The 21,152-nt window shown below is 44.5% G+C and overlaps 1 protein-coding gene across 1 annotated transcript in view; it reads right to left on the bottom strand.

The window, feature by feature from the left end:
- Nucleotides 1-21,006, bottom strand: part of SRRD (SRR1 domain containing) — a 21,429-nt gene extending 423 nt beyond the window's left edge. Inside the window, exons 1-6 of the mRNA XM_060028268.1 lie at nt 20,394-21,006; nt 4,701-4,741; nt 2,882-3,141; nt 2,697-2,795; nt 853-1,007; nt 304-349 (exon numbers count right to left, since the gene is read on the bottom strand). Of these exons, the coding sequence (XP_059884251.1) occupies nt 304-349; nt 853-1,007; nt 2,697-2,795; nt 2,882-3,141; nt 4,701-4,741; nt 20,394-20,587 (795 nt within the window). The 5' untranslated portion in view covers nt 20,588-21,006. The remainder of the gene's footprint in view (nt 1-303; nt 350-852; nt 1,008-2,696; nt 2,796-2,881; nt 3,142-4,700; nt 4,742-20,393) is intronic.
- Between the last annotated feature and the right edge of the window lie 146 nt (nt 21,007-21,152).

The raw sequence follows: 21,152 nt of genomic DNA, 5'->3' as shown, positions 1-21,152 counted from the left end.
GAGTAAGGTATTTTAAGTGCTTTGTGCAATGAGTTGGAAGCCCCAAGGGCAGTGCCTACTGCAGACCAGATACTAAGAATAGAGGAAATAAATAATTAAGAAAAAAATGAAGCGATGCACTAAAACGTCCTAGCTTTCTGGAACACAGACCCCTCGTGAGAGCTGACGGTGCTGTAACCTCGCTGTGCCGCCTTCGGTTAGCCCCACGGGAGCTCCTGCTGCTACAGGTGAAGGCAGAATTCTCCAGGGTAATGGAGAGGTATGTATGATGTCCCACCCCAGCCCCTTCACTCAGGCACATACCTTTGCAACGTACGGATAATGTTTCTGCAGAATCCTTGTCAACAACCTAGAACAAAAATTTTTTTAAAAATCTGATTAGGTGGTTTGAGAGTGGTTTCATTCAACTTAAGACACAGAAGGGCAAGGTGACTGAAATAGATCAAAAAATCTTTTAAAAATGTGGGATGCAGAGTAGGTTAAATATTTAGTAGAAGGTGTGAACGCCCCAGTCACTGCCCATTTCATCAGGGAAAAAATGACAGCAGACACCGAGGCATCGTGAAGCAGGAAGAGGATGTTATGCAGCTGTAAGAAGAGAACGCAAATGTTTTTTCCCCCATTTTAAAAAGCCGTTTCTGCCTGTCCTAAGGGAAGGGAGGAATTATTGGCAGAAAGACTCCTTAACTTGCTTCCCAGCTTGACTCAGGGCTGACGTCTCCCAGCTCCAACCCCCTGTCCAGGTTCCCATGGAAAAGCCTTTCCAAGTGTGAAATGTTTCCTGCTTGCAGGTCAGTCTGAGGAATGGGTTCACCTCAGGGCCTGGTGGCACCTCGGCGTTCCCAGGCTTACCTTTCCTCGAGTCCTGTGAAACTGTTCCCAACGATGACCATCTTGGAAAGGGCATCTATGGACCAGTTCCTCCACAGAAGGTTGTTGTAGAGCGCCGTCCCACAGTGGAGCATGTAAAAGACGGTGGGCTCGCCGTACACACTCCGTTTTCCTTCCTGGGGTACAACGGGCACAGGTGTAAACACACTTCTTACAACAAGGTGAGGGAGAGGGATGGGCAGAGTGATAATGAGCTGTGAGTTCTCACCACCAAAAAATGAATGTAATTCTGTGTGGTGCTGAAGGATGTGTTAGCTCGCTTGCAATCATCTTACCAAAAAATGCATCAAATCAACTAGTGCACGTTCAACTTACACGTTACATGTCACCACAGGTCAGTGTAGCTGGACAAATGATGAGCTGAGGGGAAGGCGAACTGAAGCATCAAATGGAAACAAACTACTACATTCTCTTGTGGAACAGTTACATAAGTAGTGCATGTGAAATCTATAGGTTATACGGGACTACAAGTCAAGAAGTCATGAAGTCCAGAAAGAACTCGCGTTTACTTAACAAATGCGTGTCCCATGAACGCAGAAGGCTCTGGACTAATGAAGGGGCAGCTTGGGTCCGTGACAGCAGGGCAGGAGGGACAGCAGAGGTCACTGTCCCTCAGGTACTTGTGTTTTCCTGAGTCACTTTCTGCAGATCCCTATCGTAACTCAGTCCTTTTCAAACGTGCCCTGGGGGTCCAGTCACCGCCTCTGAAGAACCTCTGCTCTATGCCATCTCTGCCACCTCTCCGGTGGGAACAAGCCCCCTGGCCCTTGCTGTCTGGCGCCGGCGACCCTAGGCCTCTCTCCTCTCCCTGCAGCTTCCCCAGCCCATGACACACTGGCCGTGGTTCCTGAGCAGCGGCTCCGCCCAGGCTGCCTGCAGTCCTGGCTCTCAGCAAACTCCTGGGAGACCTTCAAATCCCAGCTCAGACCCAGGAAGCCTTCCTGGACCCCCGGAAGAGCACAGGTGTCCTCCGTCTCAGTTCCCAGGCGTGGCTTTGCTCGCTGTCCACTCGTCATGCGCCTGTTCACAGCCACGTGCCCTGCAGTGGCGGAGAGCAGCGCCCACCGCCCTCGGGCTCCCCAGAGCTCCCTGCCTCGCACAGAGCAGGCACTCAGAGCTCGGGATGACCTGAGCTGAACCTCAGTGTCTTAGGACCCCGCCAACATCAGAGACTGACTCTCCTCTCAGCTGGGCCTAATTTTCATGTTTCATAATAAGCAATGAGATGGCGGTTTCAGAACCGAGAGGAACAAAATGATGGTTCTGTGATCCCCAAGACAATGCCTGACTAAATGTAGGGGTACCTGCGTGGAGTCGCTCCAGCCCTTGGCTTGTGCAATGATGTTTTTTCCAGAGGTCTCAGAAATCTGAATCCCAGCCTTTTTAGGGGGTGCAGGGTAGGCCAAGGACTTAGCCGTAACCCTCAGCCAGGTGCTATGCGTGTGACTGGTCTACGGCCTCCCTCCCCCAGGACAGGGCACGTTCCAACCGGAAGGACCTCGTTTGAGGTGCGGAGACTGTGCCCTCTATTCTCCTGCAGCAACAGTAAATACCAGCTAAGCATAAAATTGGGACACAGTTCTTAACGAGAATTTTGCAAACCTAACGTGTTTGTGCCATTGTGTGATTTTTTTCTTCTGACAGGCACAACATAGGTCCAAACGGGGTAACAGACCAGCCACACACGGACGCCCTGGGGAGGAGGCACCGCTAGTCACAGAGCCTGGCGTCCCGGGACAGGGCCCGGGGTCCGCTTGGTGAGCAGCTGCCCAGCCCTCCCTGCTCCCCTCTCTTAAACCACGTACCTCGTTCTCACTGAGAACAACCACACCAAGGGTGCCAAGAACCGCAATTTCCAGCTGGCTAAACAGAGGGTCATACACCCAGCAGTGACTTCTGGGGATCTGCAGAGGGCAAATGAGTGGCTTAGTCAACATCTGTGTGCACAAGACCAAGGAAGGAGACAGTAAAGAAGGATACCAAAATTTACCTGGCACTTCTCCAGAAAGAGAAGCAAAAATGCGAGCTGGTTTCTAGCTATGATGCAGGTGGCGAAGTTCCCAACGCCGTAACACACACACTTCAAACGGCAGGATCCTGTGACTGGGGTCTCTTCTGGGACGGAGCCAGGGGCCACATCTGACTCACCTGGTGATGAGTCGAGATGCAGGTTTCCAAGGGCTTCTGAAAGAGGCCCCACAGGGGCCTTCAGCTGTTCCAGATATTTCCTAAGACACCTGTTGATGGTTTCTGAAAGAGCAGGCCCAGTACAGTCAGAGGGCACGCTCTGACCCTGAGAACCAAATCCTCCATGGACCCAGGGAGGAGAAGAGCAGGCTTGAAAAGGCTTCAGCTCCTCAGAGAAAAGGGCTGCTGGCCTCGCTCCCAAACGTGCCCAGGACATGCTGCCACACCCACCCAGAACTGATGGCTGTCCGCTCCCTGGCTGCCCACAGCCTACAACTGAAAAGAGTGTTTCAAGCAAAAATCAGGTTTCATTCACGGGCACGGTTTCCATCTAACGCTCATTGTCAACTCATTCTAATTTAATAAGAGGCAACCAGGTAAATGCAAGTGATGGTCTGAAATACCTACTTTTTTTTTTTACAATAAAGAATAGAGGAGCAGAGCTCTCAAAATGACACTATAAATAACTGGGAATAAGAATATTTAATGTGTAAAAAACTAAAAGAAAAAAAGGTAGGCTGGGGCTTCTAGACAGTAATGAAAAATACTCTGTCTAAAGCCTTTCACAGAGTGGTGAGTTCTCTTGTCTCTCCTCTTATACTGGTACTGAATTTAGCAGAACAAATCTGTACGTAGAACAAAACAAAAAGCAAACAGCCCTATATTCCCATAATAAGATACCAGTTTTGACTTATCAGCAAAGGTACCTTTAAATAAGACCCAGGCTAGGAAAGGTTGCACGAAAAGCTGGCTCTTTTCATCCATGCTAGTCAAAGAATCAGTAAAAGCTTTTTTTGGAAAACAACTTGACAGTGGATATCAAGTTGATCACTTCCACCTCTGGGAATATATACTAAGAAGATTACCCTAAATTTGGTAAAAGCTTTATGCATAAGGGTGCTCATTGAAAATTTATGTATATTGGGAATTCCCTGGTGGTCCAGTGGTTAAGACTCTGCACTTCCACCGCAGGGGGCAGGGGTTTGATCCCTGGTTGGGGAACTGAGATCCCACATGCTGCATGGTGCGGCTAAAAAAATTCTTTTAATTAAAAACATTTTTAAGTTTTGATTACTGTTTAAAAAAAGAAAAATTATGTACAATAAATTTAAAAAAAAAAACAAAAAAGGAAACTAAGTGTCCCTCAATAAAAATTACAACTATGGTATATTCACGTTGTGTATTAATATTTATGTTGCCACAGATTATGTTCAGGAAGAGAGTATAACAGCAGGGGGTGGGGTCTACAATGTAAAGTCAAGGGGAAGAGCAGGATAAATATAAATTTCAACAACACTGATAATGACAACTAACAGTTACTGCCTCCTGTGCAGCAGGCACACACTGTCGTAAGCACTTCACTGAATGCCTCATTTAATATTCAAAATTACACTACAGGATATGCACATTTTCATGTCCATTCCACAGATAAAGAAACTGAGGACCAGAGTTAAGTGCCAAAAGACACACAGTTGTAAGGGGGAAGTCAGAATTAGAACCCAGCATGCACACCACTCTGTGAAGCAAAACATCATCCAATGAGAGCTGGATTCCTTGCTTTGCCCACATCCAGGCCCTCCTCCCACCCTGACCGCCTCCAGCCTGAGCCAGATGGTACCCACCTAGTGCTGAACTCCAGAAATCAGAGATAAGCAGGTCCTCCCTGTTGAGAAAAAACGGCGTGGTCATCTCTCATCCCTTTCAGGGCTGCCCTAACAGGGACCTTCCTCCTGGCTGGGATGTGAGGATGGTGGAGCACCCTCAGACACAGAGTCCACCTGTGAGACTGAAGGAGGGTACCAGGTGAATATGGCCAGAGCAGAGCTGCTGGGGCTCAGAGATGGCAGGAGAGAGGGCTTCCTGGAGGAGGCCCCCGACCCCTGGGGACATGTTGGGCTGGATCTTGGCACACAGGTGCAGCTCCACAATTGGTGGTTAGATGCAGAGATTTAGCCTCTCTGAACTTTAGTTTCCTCATCTCTAAAATAGGGATAAGAACCGTACCCATCACAAAGGGTTACGGTAGGAGTGAAATGGGTTAACACTCAACACAGTGCCTCGTACAGAGCAGGTACCCAATAAATGGCCTTTGTTATTACAAATAATTCCAAGGTGAAAGTAAAAGAAGGGACAAAACCAAGTGTCTAGGCTTTCTTTAAAGTCAACTGTTTTCCACAAACCAGAGCAAAACACAGTCAATAATTAATTTAAATGGAATGAATTCTCCAATCAAAAGACATAGAGTTGGTAAATGGACTAAAACACAGGACCCATACCTACAAGAGAATCATTTCTGACATAAGGACACACAGACTGAAAATGAAGGACTAAGAAAAGATATTCCATGCAAACATAAACCAAAAGAAAGCGGGAGAGCTATACTTCTATTAGACAAGATAGACTTTAAAACAGAGACATACCAAAATTTATGGGACGCAGCAAAAGCTATTCTAAGAAGGATGTTCATAGTGATAAGTGGCTTCCTCAAGAAACAAGAAAAGCCTTGGGACTTCCCTGGTGGTGCAGTGATTAAGAATCCGCCTGCCAATGCAGGGGACACGGGTTCGAGCCCTGGTCTGGGAAGATCCCACATGCCACGGAGCAACTAAGCCCGTGTGCCACAACTACTGAGCCTGCGCTCTAGAGCCCACGAGCCACAACTACTGAAGCCCGCGCACCTAGAGCCTGTGCTCTGCAACAAGAGAAGCCACTGCAATGAGAAGCCTGTGCCCCGCAACAAAGAGTAGCCCCCCCTCACTGCAACTAGAGGAAGCCTGCGTGCAGCAGCTAAGACCTAATGCAGCCAAAAATTAAATGAATAAATAAATACATTTATAAAAAAAAAAAGAATCCCCTTGCCAATGCAGGGGATACGGGTTCAAGCCCTGGTCCGGGAAGATCCCACGTGCCGCGGAGCAACTAAGCCTGTGTGCCACAACTACTGAGCCCATGTGCCACAACTACTGAGCCCATGCGACACAACTACTGAAGCCCACATGCATAGAGCCCGTGCTTCGCAGCAAGAGAAGCCACCGCAATGAGAAGCCTGCACACCACAACGAAGAGTAGCCCCCGCTGTGTGCAACTAGAGAAAGCCCGCGCGCAGCAACAAAGACCCAGTTCAGCCAAAAATAAATAAATGAAATAAATTTATATTAAAAAAAAGATCAGAGCAGAAATGAAGGAAATAAAGACTAAAAAGACAATAGAGAAGATCAATAAAACTAAGAGCTGGTTTTTTTTTTTTTTTGCAGTACGTGGGCCTCTCACTGTTGTGGCCTCTCCTGTTGCGGAGCACAGGCTCAGTGGCCATGGCTCACGGGCCTAGCCGCTCCACAGCATGTGGGATCTTCCCGGACCGGGGCACGAACCCGTGTCCCCTGCATCAGCAGGTGGACCCTCAACCACTGCGCCACCAGGGAAGCCCAAGAGCTGGTTCTTTGAAAAGATAAAAATTGACATACCGTTAGCTAGACTCACCAAGAAAAAAAAAAAACAGGGCTGGTCCAGGAAGATCGTGAAAGAGGAGACATAACAACTGATACCATAGAAATGAAAGAGAAGACATATAACAACTGATACCATAGAAATATAAAAGATCATAAAGACCACTCGGAACAATTACATGCCAACAAACTGGACGACCCAGAAGAAATGGATAAATTCCTAGAAATATATAACTTTCCAAGACTGAATCATGAAAAAATAGAAAACCTGAACAGACTGATTACTAGTAAGGAGGTTGAATCAGTAATCAAAAAACTCCCGGGCTTCCCTGGTGGCGCAGTGGTTGAGAGTCCACCTGCCGATGCAGGGGACACGGGTTTGTGCCCCGGTCCGGGAGGATCCCACATGCCGTGGAGCGACTGGGCCCGTGGGCCGTGGCCGCTGGCCCTGCACGTCCGGAGCCTGTGCTCCGCAACGGGAGAGGCCACAGCAGTGAGAGGCCCGCGTACCGCAAAAAAAGAAACAACAACAAAAAACTCCCAACAGGGCTTCCCTGGTGACGCAGTGGTTAAGAGTCTGCCGGCCGATGCAGGGGACATGGGTTCATGCCCCGGTCCGGGAAGATCCCACATGCCGCGGAGCGGCTGGGCCCGTGAGCCATGGTCGCTGAGCCTGCACGTCCGGAGCCTGTGCTCTGCAACGGGAGAGGCCACAACAGTGAGAGAGACCTGCGTACCGCTAAAAAAAAAAAAAAAACTCCCAACAAACAAAAGTCCAGGACCAAATAGCTTCACTGGTGAATTCTACCAAATATTCAAAGAAGAATTAATACTGATCTTTCTCAAACTCTTCCAAAAATAGAGGAGGAGGGAACACTTCCAAACTCATTTTATAAGGCTAGCATAACCCTAGCAAAACCAGACAAGGATGCCATAAGGAAAGGAAATTACAGGCCAATACCCCTGACGAACATAGATACAAAAATGCTCATCAAAAATATTAGCAAACCAGGGACTTCCCTGGTGGTCCAGTGATAGAGAATCCGCCTTACAATGCAGGGGACTCATTCCCTGGTCAAGGAACTAAGATCCCACGTGCCGTGGTGCAACTGGGCCCGTGCGCCACAACTACTGAACTGGCACACCTCAACTAGAGCCCGCGTGCTGCAAACTACAGAGCCCCTGTGCTTTGGAGCCCGCGAGCCACAACTAGAGAGACAAAACCCACACACAACGAAGGGCCTGCACACCACAACGAAAGGTCTTGCGTGCCTTAACGAAGATCCTGTGTGCCGCAACTAAGACCCAATGCAGCCAAAAAATAAATTAATAAATCTTTTAAAAAAATTAGCAAACGGAATTCAAAAATACATTAAAAGGATCATACACCATGATTAAGTGGGATCTAATATTCCAGGGATGCAAGGTTGGCTCAACATCTGCATATCAGTCAACGTAATACATCACATTAACAAAATAAAGGATAAAAATCACATGATCTTATCAATAGGTGCAGAAAAAGCATTTGAAAAAATTCAACCTCCATTTGTGATAAACACTCTGAACAGAGCAGGTATAGAGGGAACATAACATAATAAAGGCTATATACATATGGCTTTTTCACTGGAGAGCAAGCCTTTGTTATGAAGAATGCTCTGGATGTATTTTAAATGGTTAGTTTTCCCCTCCCTCTGCCAGAGGCACCGGGTGATTTTTCTTGGCTCTTCACTGTAAGACCCTGGTTGGGTTCCTGCAGGTAAAGCCCAGGAAAGTTTGGGGGTGCCCCTAGGACTGCAGCCCCCAGAAGGCTCTCAGAGACTCTCACACTAGTCCTCACTCAGCTTCCAGGAATTCATCAAAATGATCATTTAAGTGTCCTCACCAGTTTAGGGCTCTAGTGGCTTCTGCTTCAGAAGTATGACACAGTGGGATGGCTTTCCCAATCAACAGGAGGACACTGATAGCTGTTCAGAATTTGTGAAGTCCGATGCTTGCTCAATGGCAGCTTTGCTTCCTCTGAATCCTAAAAATGGCCTTGCCCTTCAAGAGAAACTAAATCTTTCAAAGCTGCATTGATTGCCCTTTATCTCCTTGTGTTTGCAGTCCTTGTACCTATCATCAGAACAGTGGCAGGAGATGAGTAAGCTAAAGGAGCATGTGTATAATGCATAGCAGAGATTATGTCTCTGGGGGAAAAAAGTGCATTTGGAACAGGAAATAAAAGGAGAAGTGAAACTACTGAATAATAGCACTAATGATTTCAGGCTAAAAGATTGGGAACATTCTCAGACATTGAAAAATATCACTTTAATTCAAGGTCCTCCTGGACCCTCAGGTGAAAAAGGAGAGAGAGGTCCCACTAGAGGTGGTGGTCCACGAGGCATTCCAGGTCCAATAGGTCCACCAGGTCCTAAAGGTGACTGGAGACCAACCGGCTTTCCTGGAAGTTAAGGACTCCCAGGACCAACGGGGAAGACAGGGAGGCCAGTGCCCTTTTAAGATCAGGTGGGTTGGCAACTACTGAAGCCCGCGTGCCTAGAGCCCGTGCTCCACAACAAGAGAAGCCACTGCAATGAGAAGCCCGCGCACCGCAACGAAGAGTAGCCCCCGCTCGCCGCAACTAGAGAAAGCCCGCACGCAGCAATGAAGACCAAACACAGTACACACACAAAAAAAATACATCTACGTGAGGAATAATTCTCACAGAATATCTACTGAACGCTGGCAGAAGACCTCAGACTGCTAAAAGAGCAAGAAAATCTCCATGTAACCAGGTAGGACAAAAGGAAAAAAAAAAAAAAAGAAAGTGAGAAAGGAATCAGGACAGAACCTGTGCCCCTGGGAAGGAGCTGTGAATGAGGAAAGGTTTCTACACCCCGGGAAGCCCCCTCACCGGTCGGGAGATTGGCCAGGACAGACAGAGAGCTTCAGAGCCTTGGGGAGAACACAGCAGCTGGTTTGTGGCAGACAGAGGACTTCACAGACGGTCAGTGCCGTTGCCCTGCACTCCCCAGCCTGAGATGTGCATCTGCCGGCACAGGCAAGGGCTGGGTGCTGGAACCTGGGCTTCAATCAGACCCTGAGAGAGGGCTGGGCGTGGCTGTGTGGAAAAAAGCTCGGGGCGGGGGCGTGAGGGGCTGGAATCTGTGTGACCAAAACTGAGGGTGTATGCAGAGGAAGCCCAGACCCCCTTAGAGGCCAGGTGACACTGTTTGGGGGGTATGACAGGGGAGGGGCGGGACCCACCACTGTAGCCTTTTTCCCTGTGTGCGCGTTCGCAGAGGGCAGGACACTGCATGGGTTCCAGGGGCAGTCGTGAGCTGCCGCTGCCACCCACCCAGATGCCAGGAGCGGTTGAGAGCCGCCTCCGCTCCCACTGTGTGCTCGGGGGGTGCGCCTAAGCCAACACTGCCACCAAGAACCAACACTGCCACCAACTGTCCCCTTGATAGGGGTGTGCAGATGTGTGGTGGCTGATGCCCACATCAGCCACCACACATCTGCACACCCCTATCAAGGGGACAATGCCCAGCACACGCTGAAGAGAGAGGCGACAAGCATCCACACTAAAAGCAACGCTTGCACCAAATACATTAACACCCACAAGCTACACAGGGACGCCTCCACATACAAATAGCCCTCCGAGACCACAGCAGACGACTGCTTCTCCTAAACTTCCAGAGTAAGAGAAATGTAAGTAAAATGAAGAAGCAGAGGAACAGCTCCCAGTTAAAAGACCAAGAGAATTCCCCCAAAAGAACAATGAAACAGACCTCTTCAGTCTAACAGATACCTATTTCAAAAATGAGATAATGAAAATACTGAAGGAATTAAGAAAGGCTATTGACAGAAATGTAGAGTACTGTAAAACTATAAAGAGGAACCAAGAAAAATGAGAAAACTCATTTACAGATAAGAAAGCTGACCGAAAGGCAATGAACAGCAGAACGAATAATACAGAAGAACGAGTAAGTGACCTTGAAGACAGAATAATGGAAATCACCCAATCAGCACAACAGACAGAAAGCCAAATGAAAAAAAAAATGAAAGCAACATAAGAGACCTACAGGATAATATACAGCATGCATAACAGGGATTCCAGAAGGGGAAGAAAGAGACAAGGGGATTGAAAATGAATTCAAAGAAATTACGGCTGAAAACTTCCCAAACCTAAAGAAGGAAACAAGGGCTTCCCTGGTGGCGCAGTGGGTAAGAATCCGCCTGCCAATGCAGGGGACACAGGTTCAAGCCCTGGTCCAGGAAGATCCCACATGCCGTGGAGCAGCTAAGCCCACGCACCACAACTACTGAGCCTGCGCTCTAGAGCCTGCAAGCCACAGCTGCTGAGCCCACGTGCCATGACTACTAAGCCTGTGCCTAGAGCCCGTGCTCTGCAACAAGAGAAGCCGTGACAATGAGAAGCCCGTGCACCACAACTAGAGAAAGCCCACCCACACGCAGCAACGAAGACCCAACACAGCCAAAAATAAATAAATTAAATAAATAAATTTAAAAAAAACAAAGAAGGAAACAGATATCCAGGTACAGGAAGCACAGAGGGTCCCAAACAAGATAAACCCAGACAGACCTACACCAAGACATATAATAAAAATGGAAAAAAGTTAAAGAGAAAGAGAGGATTCTAAAAGCAGCAAGAGAAAAACAAAGAGCTAATTACAAGGGAACCCTACTATAAGGCTATCAGTCAATTTCTCTACATAAATGCTGCAGGCCAGAAGGAAGTGGCAAGATACATTCAAAGTCCTGAAAGGGAAAAATCTGCAACCTAGGATACTCCACCCAGCAAGATTATCATTTAGAACAGAAGGAGACACACAGAATTTCTCAGACAAGCAAAAACTAAAAGAATACAGCAATACTAAACCTATCCTAAAGGAAATATTGAAAGGTCTTCCCTAAATAGAAAAGAAGTAAGAATATATAGGAAAGAAAAAAATCACAATGGGAAAGTAAATCACTTAAATAAGCCAGTACACAGATTAAAAAAAAAAATCAAAAAATTTCTGTGACAGTGATGATAACCACAGTGAACAGCAAAAGGATGAACGTGAAGATGTAATAGAGGACATCAAAATCATAAAATGCGGGGAAGAAGAGTAAGAAAATGCTGATTTTTTTTCCTTAGAAAGTGTTTGAGCCTATATGAGTACCAGTCTAAGACAAGTAGATATAGGAAGGGGGTAACATACATGAAAAACAGGGTAACCACAAATCAAAAACATACAATAGATTCACAAAAACCAAAAAGAAGAGAACATAAACATAATACAAAAGAAAATCATCAAGCCATAAAAGGAAAAATGAAAAGGACAAAGAAGAAACATAAAATCAATGGGAAAACAAGGTTTAAAATGGCAATAAATACATATCTATCAATAATTATCTTAAATGTCAATGGACTAAATGCTCCAATCAAAAGACAGAGTGGCAGACTGGATTTTTTAAAAAAAGAGCCTATAATATGCTGCCTACAAGAGAGACCCACTTCAGGGCAAAGGACACACACAGGTTGAAAAGCAGAGGTTGCAATACTCATATCAGACAAAACAGACTTTAAATCAAAGGCCATAAAGAAAGATAAAGAAGGACACTATATAATGATAAAAGGATCAATACAAGAAAAGGATTTTAAAGTCATCAACATATATGCACCTAACATAGGTGCACCCAAATACATAAAACAAATACTAACAGACAGAAAGGGAGAAACTGACAGTAATACAATAATAGTAGGAGACTTTAACACCTCACTCACATCAATGGACAGATCTTCTACACAGAAAATCAAGGCAACAGAGATCCTAAACATAGAAAATGTTAGACTTAATTGATATTTTTAGGACATTACATCCAAAAAAACCCCAGAATACACATTCTTTTCAATTGCACATGGAACATTCTCTAGGATTCACCACATACTAGGGCACAAAACAAGCCTCAACAAATTTAACGGTGCAGAAATTATGTCAAGCATCTTTTCTGACCACAAAAGCATGAAACTGGAAATTAACCACAGAAAAAGAAATGAGAATAAAATGATTACATGGAGACGAAACAACGTACTACTAAAAAACCAAGAGGTCAATGATGAAATCAAAGAAGAAATTTAAAAATACCTTGAGACAAATGAAAATGAAAATACAACCATACAAAATCTATGTGATGCAGCAAAAGCAGTTCTTAGAGGGAAGTTCATAGAGATACAGGCCTTCCTCAAAAAACAAGAAAAATCTCAAATAAACAACCTAACCTACAACCTAAAAGAATTATAAAAAGGACAAACAAAACCTAAAATCAGCAGAAGGAAGGAAATAATAAAGATCAGAGAGGAAATAAATAAAATAGAGATTAGAAAAACTCAGTAAAACCAAGAACTGGTTCTTTGAAAGGAAAAACAAGACTGACAAACCTCTGGCCAGGCTCAACAAGAAGAAAAGAGAGAGAACACAAATCAACAAAATAAGAAATGAAAAACAAGACATAACAACTGATATGGCAGAAATACAAAAAGCCATAAGGGAATACTATGAACAATTATATGCCGACAAATTCGACAACCTAAAGAAATGGATAAGTTTCCAGAAACATAGAGCCCACCAGAACTGAATCAAGAAGAAATAGATAATTTGAACAGACTGATCACTAGATGTGAAATAGAATCTGTGATTTTAAAACTCCCTACAAACAAAATCCAGGACCACATGGCTTCACAGGTGAATTCTACCAAACATACAAAGAAGAACTTATACCAATCCTTCTCAAACTCTTCCAAAAAAAATGAAGAGGAGGGAAAACTCCCAAAGACATTTGATGAAGCCACCATCACTCTGATACCAAAACCAGACAAAGACACCACCAAAAAAAGAAAATGACAGACCAATATCTTTGATGAATATAGATGCAAAAATTCTCAACAAAATATTAGCAAACTGAATCCAACAACACATAAAAAAGATGGGCTTCACTGGTGGCGCAGTGGTTAAGAATCGCCTGCCAAGGCAGGGGACATGGGTTCAAGCCCTGGTCTGGGAAGATCCCACATGCTGCAGAGCAACTAAGCCCGTGTGCCACAACTACTGAGCCTGTGCTTTAGAGCCTTCAAGCCACAACTACTGAGCCCACGAGCCACAACTACTGAAGCCCGCGTGCCGAGAGCCCGTGCTCTGCAACAAGAGAAGCCTCCGCAATGAGAAGCCCACGCACTGCAACGAAGAGTAGCTCCTGCTCGCCGCAACTAAAGAAAGCCTGCGCGCAGCAACAAAGACCCAACACAGCCAATAAATAAATAAATAAACAAATAAATAAAATTAGTTAATTAAAAAAAAGATCATACACCACAACCAAGTGAGGTTCATCCCAAGTTCACGAGGATGGTTCAACATATGCAAATCAATCAATGTGATACACCACATAAACAAAAAGAAAAGATAAAAACCACATGATCATCTCAATAAACACAGAAAAAGCATTTGACAAAATTCAATATCCATTCATGAAAAAAACTCTTACTAAAGTGGGTATGTATAGAGGGAACACATCTCAATATAATAAAAGCTAGTTATGACAAACCCCCAGTCAATATAATATTAAATGGTGAAAAGCTGAAAGCCTTCCAGCTAAAATCTGGAAGAAGACAAGGATGCCCACTCTCACCTTTTCTATTTAACACAGTATTGGAAGTCCTGGTCACAGGAATCAGACATGAAAAAGAAATAAAAGGTATCCAAATTGGAAAGGAAGAGGTAAAATTGTCATTATATGCAGATGATATGACACTATATATAGAAAACCCTAAAGACTCCATAGAAAAACTACGAGACCTGATAAATGAATTCAACAAGGTAGCAAGATACGTGATTAACATACAGAAATTGGCTGCATCTCTTTACACCAACAATGAAATTCAGAAAGGGAATGAAAAAAAAAAACACCTTTTAAAATCGCACCCCCAAAAATAAAATACTTAGGAATAAACCTGACCAAGGAGGTAAAAGACTTATACGCTAAGAACAATAAAACATTAATAAAGGAAACTGAAGATGACTCAAAGAAATGGAAAGATATCCCATGCTCTTGGATTGGAAGAATACTGCTAAAATGGCCATACTACCCAAAGCAATCTATAGATTTAATGCATCCCTATCAAATTACCCATGATATTTTTTCACAGAACTAGGGCAAATAATCCTGAAATTCATATGGAACCATAAAAGACCCAGAATTGCCACAGCAATCCTGAAGAAAAAGAACAAAGCAGAAGGCATAACCTTCCCAGAGTTCAGACAATACTGCAAAGTTACAGTAATCAAAACAGACCTACGGATCAATGGACCAGAATAAGGAACCCAGAAATAAACCCACATACCTACGGGCAACTAATATTTGACAAAGGAGGCAACAATATACAATTGGAAAAGGCAGTCTCTTCAGCAAATGGTGTTGGGAAAGTTGGACAGCCACGTGTAAATCAATGTAGTTAGAACACACCCTCTCACCATAAACAAAAATAAACTCAAAATGGCTTAAAGACTTAAATATAAAACATGACACCATAAAACTCCTAGAAAATATCACAGGCAAAACATTCTCTGACATAAATTGTACCAATGTTTTCTTAGGTCAGTCTGCCAAGACAACAGAAACAAAAGCAAAAATAAACAAATGGGACCTAATCAAACTTATAAGCTTTTGCACAGCAAAGGAGACGATAAACAAAATGAAAATACAACCTACAGAATGGGAGAAAATATTTGCAAATGATGCAACCAACAAGGTCTTAATTTCCAAAATATATAAGCAGCTCATACAACTCAACAACAAAAAACCAAACAATCCAATCAAAAAATGGGCAGAAGACCTAAAAAGACATTTCTCCAAAGAAGAAATACAGATGGCCAACAGGCACATGAAAAGATGCTCATCATTGCTAATTATTAAAGAAATGCAAATCAAAACTACAATGAGGTACCACCTCACAGTGGTCAGAATGGCCATCATTAAAAAGTCTACAAATAATAAATGCTGGAGAGGATGTGGAGAAAAGGCAACCCTCCTACACTGTGGGTGTGTTGGTGGTAAGTAAGTTGGTGCAGCCACTGTGGAAAACAGTATGGAGGTTCCTCAGAAAACTTAAAATATAATTACCATATGATCCAGCAATCCCACTCCTGGGCATATATCCGGACAAAACTCTAATTCAAAAAGATACATGTGGGGGCTTCCCCAGTGGCGCAGTGGTTAAGAGTGTGCCTGCCAATGCAGGGGACAAGGGTTCAAGCCCTGGTCTGGGAAGATCCCACGTGCCATGGAGCAACTAAGCCCATGCACCACAACTACTGAGCCTGCGCGCCACAACTACTGAAGCCTGCATGCCTAGAGCCTGTGCTCTGCAACAAGAGAAGCCACCACAATGAGAAGCCCGTGAACTGCAATGAAGAGTGGCCCCTGCTCTCCACAACCAGAGAAAAGCCCGTGTGCAGCAACGAAGACCCAACACAGCCAAAAATAAAATACATAAATTTATAAAAAACAAAACCAAAAAGATACACGCACCCCTATGTTCATAGCAGCACTATGTACAATAGCCAAGACCTGGAAACAACCTAAATGTCCATCGACAGATGAATGGATAAAGAAGATGTGGTGCGTATATACAATGGAATACTCCTCAGCCATAAAAAAGAATGAAATAATGCCATTTGCAGCAACATGGATGCAACTAGAGATTATCATACTAAGTGAAGCAAGTCAGAAAGAGAAAGACAAATACCATATGATATCACTTATATGTGGAATCTAAAATATGACACAAATGAACCTACCTATAAAACAGAAACAGACTTATGGACATAGAGAACAGACTGGTGGTTGCCAAGGGGACCAGGGTTGGGAGAGGGCTGGAGTGGGAGGTTGGGGTTAGCAGATGTAAGCTTTTATATATAGAATGGATAAACACCAAGTTCCTACTGTATAGCACAGGGAACTATATTCAGTATCTTATGATAAACCATAATGGAAAAGAATATTAAAAAAAAGAATGTGTATATATGTATAACTGAATCACTTTGCTGTACAGCAGAAACTAATACAACATTGTAAATCAACTATACTTCAATAAAAAATATTTATCAGAAAAAAAAGAAAACAATCTCATGTACAACTGCATCAAAAAGAATAAAGTACCTAAGAATACATTTAGCTAAGGAGGTGAAAGACCTGTATACTGAAAATTACAAGACATTAAGAAACTGAAGAAGACACAAATAAATGGAAAGCTATCCCTGCTCAGGGATTGGAATTAATATTGTTAAAATGTCCATACTACCCAAAGCAATTTACAGATTCAGTGCAATCCCTATCAAAATTCCAATGGCATTTTTAATGAAATAGGACAATCCTAAAATTTGTATGGAACCACAAAAGACCTCAAATAGTCAAAGTAATCCTGAGAAAGAAGAACAAAGCTGGAGGCATCATATTCTCTAATTTCAAACTCTATTACAAAGCTATATTAATTAAAACAGTATGGTTCTGGCTTAAAAACAGACACACAGATCAATGGAACAGAATGGAGAGCAGAGATAAAAACCCATGCATCTATGGTCAATTAATTTATGACAAAGGAGCCAAGAATATACAAAGGAAAAGACAGTCTCTTTAATAAATAGCGTTTGGAAAAATCAACAGCCACATACAAAAAATGAGTAAAATTAGACCACTATCTTACACCATACACAAAACTTAACTCAAAATGGATTTAAGACTTAAATATAAGACCTGAAACCATAAAACTCTTAGAAGAAAACACAGGCAGTAAACTCCTTGACATAGGTATTGGCGATGATTTTTAATTTTTTATTTTAATTTTATTTTTTTGGCGATGATTTTTAAAAATCTGACACCAAAAGTAAAAGCAACAAAAGCAAGAATAAACAAGTGGAACCACATCAAACTAAAAAGCTTCTGCACAGCAAATGTAATCACTGACAAAATGAAAAGGTAACGTACTGAATGGGAGAAAATATTTGCAAATCATATACCTGATAAGGGGTTAATATCCAAAACATAAAGAATTCACACAACTCAATACCAAAAAAACCCCAAACAATCCAATTAAAATATGGGCAGAAGATCTGAATACACATTTTTCTAAAGAAGACATATAGATTGCCAACAGGTTCATGAAAAGATGCTCAACATAATTAATCAGTAGGGAAGTGCAAATCAAAACCATGAGTTACCACCTCATACCTGTTAGAACGGCTATATCAAAAAGACAAGAAATAGTAAGTGTTGGTGAGGATGTGGAGGAAAGGGGAACCCTGGTGCCCCACTGGTGGAAATGTCAATTGGTGCAGCTACTATGGAGAACAGTACGAGGTTCCTCACAAAGTTAAAAACAGAACTACCATTTGAGCCAGCAATTCCACTTCTGGGTATTTATCCAAAGAAAATGAAAACACTGACTTGAAAATATACATGCACCCCCATGTTCACTGCAGCACTATTTATAATAGCCAAGATGTGGAAACAACCTTTGTGTTCATCATGGATGAATGGATAAAGAAACCGTGATATATATATATATATATGTATATCACACACATACTATACTTATATATATGTAGTGGAATATTATTCATCCATAAAACAATGAAATCTTGCCATTTGTGACAACATGGATGGACCTTGAGGGCATTATGCTAAGTGAAATAAGTCAGAGAAAGGCAAATACTGTATCCCACTTATATGAGGAATATAACAAACACACATGAAGCTCACAGATACAAAGAATAGACTGGCGGTTGCTAAGAGTGGGAGGGAGGGGGGTGGCGCTGTGAAACAGGTGAAGGGGGTCCCAAAGGTACAAACTTCTAGTTATAAAATAAATCAGTCATGGGGATGTAATGTACAGCACCGCGACTTCAGTTAAAAATACTGTATGGTGTACTTGAAAGTTGCTAAGGCAGATCTTAAGCTCTCATCACAAAAAAAAAAAAAAAAAATTGAAGGAAAAAAAAACTGAACTTGTTGGATTTGAACCGACAAGCCAGAAACCAGTGTTCAGGGGACTCAGAGAGGAGACAGAATTGAAGAGGCTGCCCTCAGGTTCTGCCCAGAGGGTAAAGGAGGGCTGTAACGTACAGGGAGTGCTTTGTAAACTGGTGAGTGTGTGCACAGGAGAACAGCGTGTAAAGTGCTGGGCTCTTCTCTACTCAGAGCAATGGGGACTGCACCACACCTGGGGCTACAGGGAGAAGCAGGGAGTTCCAGCGGATACTGAAGAAGCTGAAGAGGAATAACAGTGTCAGGACACCTCTTAAGATATCTCCAAGCCCCGAGGCACACTCATTCTCAATGGCATCACCTGAGAGCCTAGAAAAAGTCACTGATGCTTTTTTTTTCAGGCTCAGTCACCACTGACTCTAGGCCCTAATTCTGGGGGAGGGGAATACACAAAATTAGTCTCATTTCTCTCAGTTGTGAAGGTCCTTCAGCTGTTGATCCGAAGAAGCACTCACAAAAGCTGTTATTGATTGAGCCCTTAAAGGACTGAAAATAAAGGCACAATGCTGAATAACAAAAGTAGGTAACATTTATTGAGTGCTTCCTGGGTGTCAGGCACTATTCTAAGTGCTATTGATGGGGTTCAGGGCAGGCTGCCCCCCAATATGCCACTGTGGCATATTGATTATCTGGAATTATAGTTACTTGAGAAACATTCACGGCAAGAACACTTTGACCCTACTTTGTTCCCCTGAAGGCAGGAAATAAATCTCCCATATGAAAGGATCCTCAAATACCAGGAGAATAGAAGGCATCTTTATCGCCAGAGATAGATGAGTCAAGGCTAAGAACGCTTTATAAACACACTTTGTTACTTCATGAACTTGCTACCCTAAGTCCAAGCCCCTCTGTTTTCTAACAAATAATTGTTTCCTTGTCTGAAAGATAGAAAAGGTGCCTGATTTGGCCACTTTCTTGGGTGCCATGTTATTATGGGACTCCTGCACATTCCTGATGAAATTTGGTTTTCCCTCCTGTTAACCTGTCTTGTGTCAATTTTCTTATTAGACCAGCCAAAAGAACCTAGAAGGGTAGAGGAAAAACTTTTCCTCCCCAACACTATGTAAGGTACACAGCAAGGCACGGAGCGATGATGGCGGGAGGGGTGGGATAAACCAGAATAACGGAGAGCTTTTAAGCACAGGTTTTGAAGTTACCGAAGACATGGGTTTGAAACCTGGTTCCACACATTACCTATGTTTCTCTGAGACTGGGCGCCCTGCCAGGATCCTAGCATGGCTGAGATGTTCATTCTGACAAAGTGTGTAGAGAGCTCAAGCCAGCGCCAGGCACGGAGCAGCTCCTCAATTAACGCGTGATGATAATTGTGAAGATGACAATCACGTGTGCAGGTTGCGGCCACGGTGTGAGCAAAACCGCTAATAACCAACATTAACATAATATTAATACCAAACACTGGTACTGCGCGTACCACACGCCAGACACTGTTGGGGATGGCAAACCATTGACTAATTCACTGAATCCTCAAAACAAGCCTATATAGGTACTATTTCCACGTCCATCTCACAAATGAGAAAACTGAGGCACAAAGATTACATACCTTGCCCAAGGTCACGCAGCTACAACTGCAATAAGAGGAATGACAAACTTTACTGAGCGCTTACTATGCTCCAGTCTGTAATGAGCTCTTTACCTCCGTTAAATCCTACCATAACCCTTAAAGAGTTTGCAGTTATTCCCACTTTACAGATGGCGAGACTGGGGCTTGGGGAGGTTCCCACGGACGTGAAGATTCGGACCCAGGACCTAGCCCGTACTCACCTGGCTTCCTGGATGCGACGAAGCACGTCTCCGCCGTCCACCTCGGGCTGGGCTCCCGGGTCCCGGGCCGCCGCCGCCGCCGCCACCGCCGCCGCCACCGCCGCCGCCTCCCTACGCCGCGGACGCAGAGCCGCCGAGCGCCTTCTCCGACGAGACACCACCTGCCAGGCTTCCAGCGCCGCCGCCGCCGCCATTGGTCTCTGACGTCATCGGCGCGCGCCAGCTCTGCGGGAACTTTAGGGGGCGGTAAGCGCAGGTGGCGCGTGACCCTGGGGCCTCTCCGCCGCGCGCGTAGGTATCGGGCGGGAGTCGCTGGGACCTCCGGGTCCCGAGTCCCGAGCCTTGATCCCGTATCCCCGGGCTGCCTGGCTACTCCGGCGGGTGGGCGGCGCCCGGGGGCGCGGGGACACCAAAGGGCGGGACCCCGGCCGAGAGCGCCTTTTGGCGGCCCCTCCGCGCTGTGACCCGGCCCCGATTGATCCCCGCACCTTTGCCCACCAGTCCCAGCCCCCTGGAGCTGAGGCCAGACACTTCCCACTGCTGCCGGCGGTTACCGATCGCTTTCATTAGCGCCCCTTTTCCTGCTCTGCTGACACACTGAGGCCACTTCCTACACCATCACCACCACCCACAGGCCTTTGCCGGCCACGTCTCGACTCCCCCGATCGTTACTGCCACTTCCCAGGCCACAGCCTTCTCTGGCCACATCCCAACACTTGCCCTGTCCCCGACGGACCATTAGCGGCTTCTTCTGGACCT

Source organism: Delphinus delphis, chromosome 13 (assembly GCF_949987515.2).
Source record: "Delphinus delphis chromosome 13, mDelDel1.2, whole genome shotgun sequence".
Classification (NCBI taxonomy): Eukaryota; Metazoa; Chordata; class Mammalia; order Artiodactyla; family Delphinidae; genus Delphinus; species Delphinus delphis.
The sequence above is the reverse complement of the archived record's forward strand: the minus strand, read 5'-3'. Positions and strand labels throughout refer to the sequence as shown.